Source organism: Hydra vulgaris, chromosome 11 (assembly GCF_038396675.1).
Source record: "Hydra vulgaris chromosome 11, alternate assembly HydraT2T_AEP".
Classification (NCBI taxonomy): Eukaryota; Metazoa; Cnidaria; class Hydrozoa; order Anthoathecata; family Hydridae; genus Hydra; species Hydra vulgaris.
The window spans coordinates 47,525,001-47,537,500 of NC_088930.1; the positions used below are offsets into that span (position 1 = coordinate 47,525,001).

Sequence of the window (12,500 nt, forward strand, 5' to 3'; positions counted from 1 at the left end):
TTGAAGCTGATGTAGTTGAGAAAGATAGTAATCGGTGTGTAGTTGGAGTAGGTGCTGCGGCAGCTGTTGAAGATAATGAAATTGTGTCTGAGCAAGATGGTGTATGTGGTGCAGAGGTTGCTAAAGTTGATGAAGGTAGATTAAACATTTGTGTGATTGCTAATGCCTTATGATTTATGTTGTTTTTATTAAGTGGAAATAAGCCAGTGTACTGGAAGCTAGCAATTGCATGCAAGCATGTAAAACATTTACCACTTGTACAGCAGTTAGAGCAACGGTGGAAAATTTTGTTTATCTAAATTCTTACATTTTGAGTATTTGTAATACTTTGTAAGAATTTCTTTCCATGCTTGTTTTACATGACAATAGCCACCTCTATCCAATGGTTGTAGAATATTTGAAGAATGCTCTGGTAGGCAAATCAAGATTATATTGTGTTTTTTGCACAGCAATACCACTTTCAAAGCTATGTGAGTTGTATGCCCATCTAATACTAAAATATGAATACCACCAATTTGCTCAGTTTCGGGTATAAATACCTCTTTCGGCCATTTAATAAACGTACCGTGCTCCATCCAACCTGATTTTGAAATTGAGTATTTGGTGCCAACTTTACTTCCTTTTGCCCAGTCAGGACGAAAGTTTCTTTTGGCTTTGTATATCACAAATGGTGGTGCAAAATGTCCATCAGCGTTGCAGCAATTGTTTACAGTATAATGAATTTTTTCATTGTTGCCAGTAAGTTTAAATGCACATCTTGTCCCTTTTTGACACACTACAGTTACTTTGCCTTGATCACCCAAAAAACCTGCTTCATCACAATTCCAAATATGCGACCCAGAAGTTATACCAGTCTTTTGATATTGCTTGGTGACGCATTCAAAATAAAGATAAATTATTTCTGGCGTACAAGCGGCTCTTTTAGATGCTAAGTTATCTGCTTTTCTTGTTGAAATTTTTTTTACCATCTCTTCATAAAAGCATATAACCGGTCTTTACCAGGCTTGCCATTTTTGAATACGTGCAATTGATCTTTGCGTTTAAGGTAGCTACATACAAATTCTAGGATTTCATTTCAGGTTAAACCATAACCCCAGTCACCAAGTAGTTGGAACGCACGCACCATCAATCTTTCTGTTTCATTTGAGAGTACCATTGTTGTACCTGAGCCATATGTTGTTAATATTTTCGCGATCTTTAAGCATTGAGACTGGAACGCCGCGTTTGAATGCAGCTTTTCTCAGTGATATTTTATTTTCTTTCATATCAGTTAAAGCGGCTAGTATATTGTCTTCCTTGAATGCTTTTGTTTTTTTAGTTGACATGTTAAAGTGTTTTTTTAGTTGACATGTTAAAGTGAGTTAAATTGAATTGAGTGTGTGATGATTATATTGAGAAATAATATAATGATTGGTATTTAATGAGTAAGAGATGATTATATTAACAAATAACATTATAGTTAATTTTTAGTTAAACCGGAATTAACACTAAGTTAGTTAGATAAAGATAGGCGCTTAGTCACTTGTGAAAAACTAAACTAAGTAATGAATCGAGTGTGCGATTTATCAGAAAAAAGAGTTTTTTTTACTTTTTTGATTTTTTATTTAACATTTTGCTCTAGCTGCATAAAAATTATACTATCAGAATTAAATTAAATTTCCAACAAGATAGTGGTAAAATGATTTTTATATCAGTTTTAATTAAAGCGCTATTTTGTTTGCAACAATAAAAAATATATAAAAAACTTTAACTCCCCATTAAAGTTGTATAAAAAAAAAAATAGAGTTGAATTAGCATATAATTTTATCAATTCGAATAGAGGAGATCTGTATTAGAATCTATTTTTATTTTTTTCATAGCCATATCCGTTTAGTTTTTATTTGATAATTTTGATCAGTGTGCGGAATGGTATAGTGTGCGGTTTGACCCGGTTTTACTTTACTAGTTGTGTTTGATGCTAAATCTGTTTACTTTTCCTCTTGCCTACTTCTTTTGTAAAAACGGTTAAACAAGAACAAATCTTTTCTTCTTTTTGGTTGTTTTTCCTATCAGTTCTTTAACCCTTTATTGTTTATAATAGCCATATGGCTACTATAAATTTCCAGGGTATTCTATTCTGTTGGTAACATATACGATTATTTATTCCTCAAAGTATCAGCTTAATACAAAAATAAAAACTCTTCAAATTAGGGTCTCAAGCCAATTTTTTTAAAAACAGAGTTGATGAATTACTAAGGGTTTTTGACTTGTTTTAGTTTCATATAGCTGATTGTGAGTACATAAAGTTTTATTAATGCTGCCAGTTGGTTAATATCCGATTTTGTGTTTTTAAAGGTTAATTTGTGTTAAAAGTAGTTTTTGAAAATTAATTCATAAAATCACAATTCTGCCCTAGTAACCAGACTAGTCTATGGATAGACTTACAACACAGACATAGACAATTCTGTATGTTGTAATGGACACAACAAATGTTTAATTTTTTGTCCTTGTTGTGTCTATCAAATTTTTGATGGTGTCCTAAGATTGCTCAGTTAAAAATAATTTTCACTTCATAAGTCTACAAAGCATAATTTTTTGTCTATTTGGTGTCTATGATTTTGTCTAAATTTACTTGATTTCATAAAACCAGAAATCTTTCATTACCGTATTGTTTGAAGATTGTTATGTAGTAAATTTATAATATTAAAAAAATATTGAAATGACATCAAAACTCCAAATGACGATCATTGCCTATGATTAATTATTGTTTAAAACTTGCGTACATATTCATCAATAAAATGAAAGTAAAAAACATTTTTCTTTTTCACTATTGTTTTATTCACAAACCTAAATAAATTTTAACACCTATTGGAATCTTCTACTTACTAATCCACATTTTATAAAGGACAACTCCTCGATCACATATTTTTAAAATAATTTTATTGAAGGTGATAAAGATTTTAGTGACTAAGGAAAATTTTTTAAATGATAAACTTACCTTCAACTTTTTTGAAGTAATCCCAAACTGGAGAGGGCATTTTAAAAATAAATTTTCACGCACATTCACTGAGAATTGAAAAACAACTGAACTGAGTAATTAATGAACTTCAATTGAGCACAAAATAGTCCATTTTGAGGTTTTTAAATAGACATAAACTTTTTAATCAACAGCACACGCTGGACAAAAAATTAAAAAATGAACTTCTGTTAGAAAAATTGTATTTTTAATTTTGTGCTCGTTTTCAGTTTTTGAAACGATGCTGCAGTGAAAATTTAATTACTCGTTATAAGTCCAAATTATATATTAAATAGATCTTCTATACCTCATTAAAAAATCGAGATTGTTCATTTAGTGTCCGTTTTTAAAATGATTGTCTAGAAAGACAAACATTTTTTATAGACAATTCATTTTTGATAGTTGTAATTAAAATTGTTGCAATTAGTGCTTTGTCGAAGTCTATTTTTGTCCTTTTATAATAAGTCCATTAGAGATTGTCTGGTTGCTATTCTGCCCTCAAAAACTTCTTGGCAACCAAATTGCTACTCTGACCAGAACCGGTTTAACTTTTGAATATATATATATATATGAAAACTTATAAGTAATATATATAAAACATATTTAAAACATATATATAAGTATATATATATACAAGTATATATACATATGTATATGAATTTTTGTTGAATACTTAAATTTATATTTTTTTAATAACTCTAATATTTAATTTCATCAATAAAATTCATTAAGATTCTTTTTCTTAGTTGTTTAAAGTATCGATACGGATACCATCATTTATTCAAATACTGCTTATGTCTGCAAAACACAAATTGCAAAAAATAATTCAGCAAGTTAAAATAATAATTTGCACCAATGGAATAAATTTTTCCTCAAAAAAATTATAATGTGAACCATAAAGAGTTAACTAGTTTAATGGCCCTCTCTGATGAGTCATTGACCACATCAAGGAATTAAATAATAATTTCAAACTCAGAATAAAAATAGTTGAACTTTCAGAACTGTGAAGGGATCTTAAGCCACTGCAATTCACTTTTTCCATGTCTAATCTCATCAAAGATAAGCCAAGATTGCTCAGTTACTATAGCACTAAAAGATATAGACTGATCTTGTGCAAAATCTAAAGAGTGAAGAAGCTCTTTGTTTACCATAAGACGTTCAAGTCTTATGGTGAAAAGAATATACTTTAGGTTTTGCGGTAAGTGTACTGTACGATGCTTTAGCAATATCTTCTCTGTTTGGGCAATGTTCATCTGCTAAAGCAAGCACAAATAAGGCAGGATCGAGATAGCAGTTGTACCTGCCAAATGATTTTATTGCTGAAGTAGCTGCATGAAGATTTATATCCATGAACCTCTTTATCTACCACAGCGTTTTCATGTCCTACAAAATTTTTTAACAAAATTAGATTAATTTAACAATCAAACTATAAACTAATCTTTTTTAATCTGTTTCTTATTTGTTCTAATTATTTTTAACTTGATATAGAGCAGCAGTTGCAGATTAGGAACCACTGAGTGTAAAAGATGCCTACAAACATAGCCATATCTCTTTTGTATTTTCCTCTGATTAGTTTGGAATAATTTCCAACAGTAAACATATTTTAAGGTAATACAATGCTTTTGCCATGATTCTTGCATGATGCAACGGAACAGGATTACAAAATTTGAACATCTCTTTTAGAGAAATTGCCTTTAACGATTTTAGTCGTTTAAAGAGCTGATTGTCTAGAACAGATATTTTACTACCAGGAGAAATCTTGGTAAAGTGGGTAATATGTCTTTCTAAAACAAGATGTCTGTAGGCAAGTAAAAGTAGTGACTGCCCAAGCTTATTCGCCATTCTAGTTATTACTCCATGGTGCTTTTCAGTGTTGGAAGCAGTATCAAAATATATACACTGTATATGATAACTTAGGTCAAAAAATTCTATTAGATTGTAAACTGCTTTAAACTGTATTTCTACAACACCTGATTCAATATGAGGAATCCTCAGTAGCTTTTCTCAATCACTTTCACTAGTACAGCTAATCTTTCTCTTGTGCTGAAATGTGATGATGATTTAGATAAAACAAAACCATTTATTTCTCCTTCTGAGCAATGCCGGATTAACCCGGGTTCCTGGGAGCCTAGGCGCCCGGCTTCCAAAAATTAGGGTATCAGTTGGGCGCCCTATTTTAAACATTTATATTTTTTTTATTATATATGGCTTGACATTCTAAATTAATTTTATTAATTTCTAAGAAAATTAAATTTGATAATTTCTAATCAAATTAATTCCATTAATTTCTCATGAATTAAAAATAAAAACTCTAAACTTTAAAAAAAAAGTTCGAACTTGAACACGTTCGAACTGTATTGGAAAAAAGTTCAAGCAATTTTTATCTTTTTTTACTTACTTGAAAAAGTGAAGTTTTTACTGACTTGATAAACGGATACAAGTTAAATGCTAAACTGTTTAATTATTTATCAAAAATTCCGAATTGACATTTTGATTTGAATTTTTTATTTTATTTGAGAACAAATAATATCACTTGAATTAATAGTTGTTAGTTTTTTTTATATTTATTGGTAAATATGTATTAAATATTTTATATATTTTTTGAAATATTAGTTTTTTACTTCTTTTTTTTTTTAACATTAAAAAATTATGAATTAAGATTACAATTATTTTTGCAATAATTGTACAATAATGTACAGAAAATATCTAAGCGGAAATTTAAAACACAAACTGAAAAAAAATAAATGTGACAAACAGCAGACAACATTAAAAAAAATCCCAAAATTGACTAATTTTTCCGATCTCCTGATAAAGCATTAGAGGAGAATCAATGTTTGTCAACTGAATCAAATTCAACTGTATAAAGTTCACAATTGCAGAACGTAACAGATAATTCTTCAATGAACAATGTATCGGTGTTATCCAATTCAACAGCGCAGCAAGAAAATGTGTCATATGGCAATCTAAGAATTCCTTGGAATTTAGAGGAAGGAATAAATAATTAAATTTATTGTTATTATTGTTATTACCATTATTATTATTTCTTTTGTTATTGTTGTTATTATTATTGTTATTATTTTTGTTATGAGTAATATTATTAAATGTATTATTTTCTTTAATCATTAACTTAAGCTGCACCGTTGTTTTTTATTTTAGTCCAGTTTGGTAATATGTCAATCTGACCCAGCATTGTGGACGGATTTGAAAGAAGCACAGCGCTACTGGATTTCTATAAAAGAAATTCCTAATCAAAATGTTGAAGACAAAAGTTTTGAAAAATCTAAAAAAATAACAAACACCAAAATAAGGTGCTCTCTTATCTAATTTTCTTTTAAGTTGAAAAATGGTGAAATTCGAAAGAGAGGCTTATTTATTCACCATCCACAGGAAAAATATTTTGTTTCTTCTGCTTGCTTTTTCAAGATTCAGATGACAATTTCAGATCTGGATTCAATGACTGGGCACATAGACTGCGTTCTATACATAGACACGAACAAAGCAAGCAGCATTCTGATGCAGTCAAGTGCTATTTTAGAAAAGTTACATTAAAAGGAAAAATTGATATTCATTTAAAACAGCAGTTGAAGGATGAAAAGTGTTACTGGAGGGAAGTTCTGAGAAGAGTTGTTGAATGCTTGAAGTTTTTGTGCAGTTGAGGTCTAGCAGTTGAGGTCTAGCTTCTGAATCACCTCTTAGAGGTGATTCAGAAGAAATAGGTGACTTCAGTAATGGAAATTTTCTCGGGCCCCTGGAGTTCTTAGCAAAAATTGACCCATTCCTTGCTAAACACTTCGAAAGCCGAGGAAACCAGGGCAGAGGAAATGTTTCATACATTTCATCAACAAGTTATAAAGAAATTGTCTTCTTAATGACAAAAAAAGTTCTGGATTCCATTAGCAGCAAAATTGCCAGTGCTAAATACTTTTCACTGATTGTTGACTTATAAACTGACACTTCACACTGTGACCAACTTGCAATAATCATTCGATATGTGAGCAAGGAAGCTGTTGTGGAAGAAAGATTTATTGGGTTTGAATCTTCATGCGGACATAGCGGAAAGCCTATGGCAGATGCTGTCAAGAAAACATGGTCAGTCATACGACAATGCATCTGGATGCATATGTCAGGAAAATACATAGGCCTGCAAGCACTACTGAAAAATGAGAACCCAAACATTGAATTTATTCCTTGTGCAGGACATTCACTAAATTTAGTTGGTGTAAATGCTGTTGACAGCTGTGAGGCTGCATTCGATTTCTTTGGGTTTCTCCAATCGCTGTATAACTTCTGTGCTTCTTCAACTCATAGATGGCAGATTTGTTCAGGTCTTGTAGGTGGTGCTGGAAAAGACAGGAAAGTTACCATTAAAAGCCTGAGTGGGACAAGGTGGTCAGCAAGAGCCATTTCTACCAAAGTTTTACATTCAAATTACAATCATATCCTTGAGACATTAGAATCAATTATTCTGGATTAAGATAAAAAACGTCAGACACAAAATGAAGCCTTTAAAAAAAAATAAAAACTTTGGATGTTGCTTTTATGACGGAGCTATGGCACAGAATAATGTTACGATTTGATGGTACTAGTCTGAAACTTCAGGATAAAACTGCAGATCTGGATCTTGGTGTTCGATTGCTTAAATCTCTTTTTGAATATGTGACGTCAGTTCGTGAAAGTTTCTCGACATTCAAGAAAGCGCTAGAAGGTTCTCAAGCATTACTCCTAATCAGTACAAGCATGAAAATCAAAGGAAGAAGACGCGCAAATTAGGGTTTGGTTAAAATAGCAAGAATGAAGCGGTTCTTAGTGGCAATGAAAAATTTAAAATCAAGTATTTTTTCCCAATTATAGACAAGTTGAAAATGTGCTTAAAAAAAGGATTTTTACTTACGAGTCTGCAGAGAGAAAGTTTGGTTTTCTAACTAGTTTTCAGATCATGACCGTTCCTGTCATTGTTGCTGCTGCCAAATCCTTGTGTACGATTTATCCTTCAGACTTAGATACGCAATTCCCTGATAAAATTATCCAGTTTTCCAAGTTCATGGTAAATGAGAAGAATATATCAGCTCTTGAATGTTTACAAGCAATTCGTAGGAATAAGTTGGGATCAGTTTTTCCCAATGTTGACATCGCATATCGGATTTCTCTTACTCTTCCCATTACTAGTTGTAGTGCAGAGAGAGCATTTTCAAAAATGACAATAGTTAAGAATGATCTCCGTTCCTCAATGTTAAATGATCGTTTAAATGCTCTTTGTTTAATGACAAATGCTCTTTGTTTAATGACAGAACACTGTTAAAAAATATAAATTTTCAAGATGTTGCAATTGATTTTGCAAATGTGAAAGCAAGAAAAGTTTGTATTTAAATAAAAAAGTAATCTAATGTTTTTTGCATTCATTTTTAAATACACTTTTTTAGGAATGAGGCCCCAAATATTTTTTGGCTCCCGGCCCCCAAGACCCTTAATCCGGCCTTGCTCCTGAGATAGCTATAACACTGCACATGATAGCAGTGTGCTGGTTGACAGAAAGTCCTTCTACTTTAGCAGTTATCACTGTACGCTTTAGAATATCTTTAGGCAGTATTAAACTTTGTTCTTCTTTGTGGGTATTATCATTTAGCTCACTTTTAACAGAGTCATTGCATTTTGAGCTTAAATAATCAGTAAAATCACTTTCTGAGCTATAAGATATATTTAAGTCTTCTTTTTCTGAGAATTCCTTTTTTATATTTTTGTTTTCTCTTCTCAGATCTCTCAGCACACTTTTTAAAGCTAATATTAGAACAACCTATTGTAGCTACAAGTTCTGTGTCCTCCAAGTTTTCAGGGAGCCTTTAGCTTAGATATAATGCAGCAGTTCTTTTCCGCTTCTGGACAATTTGGTGTAAATATGGCACCTTTATTTGAACAACCATTTTTTAATAGAAACGGATGGTGGTTTAGACTCTCGTAATACAGGATTATTTCTTCAACAGTTAAAAACTGAATAGATGATAGTGTCTTCCTAGATTTTTTTAACTAAGAATATTTCTTTGCCTCTATTACTTATTTTACCAATAATTTTTGGCATAAATTTTTATTTTACTATTTATTTCATTTAAATATATTAACATAAATTAAAATATTTTTTTTTAATTCTAAAAACAAACTTCATTGAGTATCATGCAAGAACCATTATACCCATGTTAAAGTGTTGTTAAATATTATTAAAATCAGGCTCGTGGAGCCGAGCCAGAGGCGGGGAGCCGCTGTTTTTGGGTGGAACCAGAGCCGCAAAAATTGAGCTGGTCTCGTGTTTTTTCAAAGAAATAGAGTGTATGTTTGTTTTTTTACTGTAGACAAACTTTTTTCATTCATTATTTAAATAATTTGTTGAATAAACTATTTATTGAATTTCTATTCGGAACGATGAGTTTTGTTTTAAAACTTGTCACCAACACATTTAAAAATTATTTTTTTTGCATAATTACGTTAATTAATGATAGTATTAATTAAAAACGTCAACAAACGAGTGAAAATATTTCTCTTAAAATGTCATTGAAACAGTTAAAAAACATAAAAAAAATTCTGAACAACTATCTACAAAATCCTTCTGCATCAATCGCTAAAGCATCTGAATCTAGCAAAACTACTGTTTTTACGGTCATAAAACAATGCAAGAGCTCTCTATATATCGAACAAGTAAAAGGATCTGGAAAAAAGAGTGGCATTAAGGATAAGAAAGCAGCAATTAGTATTCGACGATCATTCATGCAAAATCGAACAGTGAACGAGCCAAAAGGTATAAAGTTTCAGTAATTTTTGTTAGGAAAGTAAAGAAATTTAACAATTTCAAGTCTTATTGAGCCATAAAATATTCAAACCGATCAGATAAGCAATTACTGACTGCTAAAATTCGAGCTCGAAAACTTTATGACGAAGTGCTTATAAAACGTAATGGCTTCATAATTATGGATGACGAAACGTACATCAAATGTGACTTCAAACAGCTCCCAGGTCCAAAATTTTACACTTCAATTGTTGAAATCATTGGATAAATTTGCTAAGAAATTTCTCTTGTGGCAAGCAATATGTAGCTGTACTTTGAGATTTTGTCACATCGTCAACTTTTAACTCGGATGTTTACATCAAGGAATGCTTGCAAGCTAGACTTTTACCATTTTATCGAAGTCACGATGTCCACTGTTGGTTCTTACAAAGTAAGAGACATCAAATTCATTCAAAAAAGCTTGAATCCGTCAATCTGCTCCTAATTCCGTCCCATTGAGAAATTTTGGGGAATCGCAAAGAATATTTGCGTAAGAGTGGCAAAACTAAAAATAAGTGCAGCTAAAGATTTGATTAGAGAGTGGACATTATTAGGAATAAAAGTATTCCAAAGGCACTGTGCAGAAATTGATGTTGTCGATTAGCCTAAATGCTCGCTTATTTATTTGAAATAGTAAAAAGTATTAAAATAAAAAGCATTTTTATATTTTTCAAATTCCTTAGATTAAAACAAATATTGTATTTTTTGCATTAGTGTAGTTATTTTAACTTTTTTTTTTTAATTTTTGATTTTATTGAATTTAACGATCGCGTGCTTTACCCAGTGGGCACGGGACGTACAAAAGACGTCTTTTAACGTTTTTGGAGAGTTTTGGACGTCTTTTCAACGTTCAGAAGACGTCTTTATTAGGTCCGTGTCGACTGGGTACCCAGTGGGCAGGGGAGACAGCAGATGTTAATAATTGCAGATTGAAAATAGCAGATGTTGAAAATTGAGCATGGCTAATACATTAATTCAATGAAATCACACTGTTGTCATGAAACTGTTTTGTGTACAGAATTTTTTTTTTTTTTAAACGATATGATAAACGATAATTTTTATTTACTCGACTAGACTATCTATTTACTAGTCAAGAAGGAAACATCCCAGACCTAATCGAGACGAGTTTTCTTTGTACCGAAGTACTTCTCACGCGCTGAGTAGGCGGATTTGTTGTTTGAATAGTTTTGTGTACAGAAATAATGAAAAACTTCATTAAATTTCGGTCTTGAGTCTTTTAATGACTTTTTGTATTAGATTTAAAAAGATATAAAAAAGAGTATCATTTTTTTTAATATATATCAGTCATTATGAGAATAAATATAGAAAAAAAAAATTAAATTTAATAATGTTGATGGCACACATAGTTCAAAAAATGTCAAAAGGGTAAAAAGAAAAGTACTTTTGGGCCCTGTGCCACCCTTAATCTTTTTTTTAATTAAAATAAAATCTTATATATAAAACAAGGGTCTGCGCACCTTATAAGGTTCCACTTTAGTTTAAAAAAAATTCTCACCTCAATCTGAACCACTTAATATATATATGTGTGTATATATATATATATATATATATATATATATATATATATATATATATATATATATATATATATATATATATATATATATATTTTAAATGGTGACATCTTCAATAGATTTTATTTATATAAATAATTTTTTAAAAAACTACTTTTAATGGATTAACTTCTATTTGTTAAAAATATATTTATTTTTACAATATTTCGAGGGAATATTCAAAATAAAGGATAAGTTTAAAGTTTAAAAATATCTACCCGAGTGACGCCGTGCCACCACGTTTATATAGAGTAATTAAAGCCCATAAGCCTGAAAAAGGTTACCCAATGAGGTTAATTGTAAGCACCATTGGTACACCTACATATAACATCTCTAAGTATTTAGTCAATATGGTACAACCCACTCTAAACTTAAATGAAACGCGTTTAAAAAATTCTCAACAATTTGTGGATACAGCAAAATTATGGGAAATTGATAAGAATGAGGTTCAGGTCTCCTTTGACGTTGTGAATTTGTACCCTTCGATCCCGATTAAAGAAGCAATCATTATACTAGTTGAAAGATTAAGAAACAACCAGAGCTTTACGTCTAAGTTAACTTTTGAAGAGATCAGATTACTTTTAGAACTTTGTCTTTCTCATTGCTATTTTTTATATGAAAATGATATTCACGAGCTCGAAAACTTCGGACCAATTGGTTTAGCATTTATGGTGGTAGTTGCTGAGCGTTTTTTACAACATCATGAAAGTAATGCTCTTTCATTGGCGCTTAACAACAACATCCATGTGAAATCATTTAAAAGATATGTCGATGATATTCATTCAAGGTTCCAAGTAGAAGAAGATGCGCAAAAGTTTTTAGACCTACTTAACAAACAACACAAAAGTATTCAATACACAAGGGAATCTGCCGACTTAACTAATACATTAAGCTATCTTATGTTTCAGTTACCAACAATAAAACCGGTACATATCGTTTTAAAATACATCGCAAAAATGCAATCACAAACATTCAAATTAAACCGAATTCATGCCATGAACCGAACTCACCCTAAAATTATCAATGGTGTCTTTATTGGTTTCATCCATAGAGCACTACGTTTATGCACAATAAATAACATTGATGATGAGTTGTCGCTTTTTATTGATGTATTTGTAGA

The 12,500-nt window shown here is 30.9% G+C and overlaps 3 protein-coding genes across 4 annotated transcripts in view; 2 read left to right on the top strand and 1 right to left on the bottom strand.

Annotated features, from left to right (window-relative positions):
- Positions 1–1,325, bottom strand: part of LOC136087081 (uncharacterized) — a 1,378-nt gene extending 53 nt beyond the window's left edge. The window contains exons 1-3 of the mRNA XM_065809587.1: positions 1,165–1,325; positions 328–945; positions 1–218 (exon numbers count right to left, since the gene is read on the bottom strand). The exon at positions 1–218 is cut by the window's left edge and continues 53 nt beyond it. Coding sequence (XP_065665659.1) covers positions 1–218; positions 328–945; positions 1,165–1,325 — 997 coding nt within the window. The remainder of the gene's footprint in view (positions 219–327; positions 946–1,164) is intronic.
- LOC101234935 (tectonic-3) overlaps positions 1–12,500 on the top strand; it is a 57,066-nt gene that overhangs the window by 34,478 nt on the left and 10,088 nt on the right. The window lies entirely within an intron of this gene.
- The window catches only part of LOC136087082 (uncharacterized), a 1,495-nt gene continuing 662 nt past the window's right edge, over positions 11,668–12,500 (top strand). The window contains exon 1 of the mRNA XM_065809588.1: positions 11,668–12,500. This exon is cut by the window's right edge and continues 20 nt beyond it. Within this exon, the coding sequence (XP_065665660.1) occupies positions 11,668–12,500 (833 nt within the window).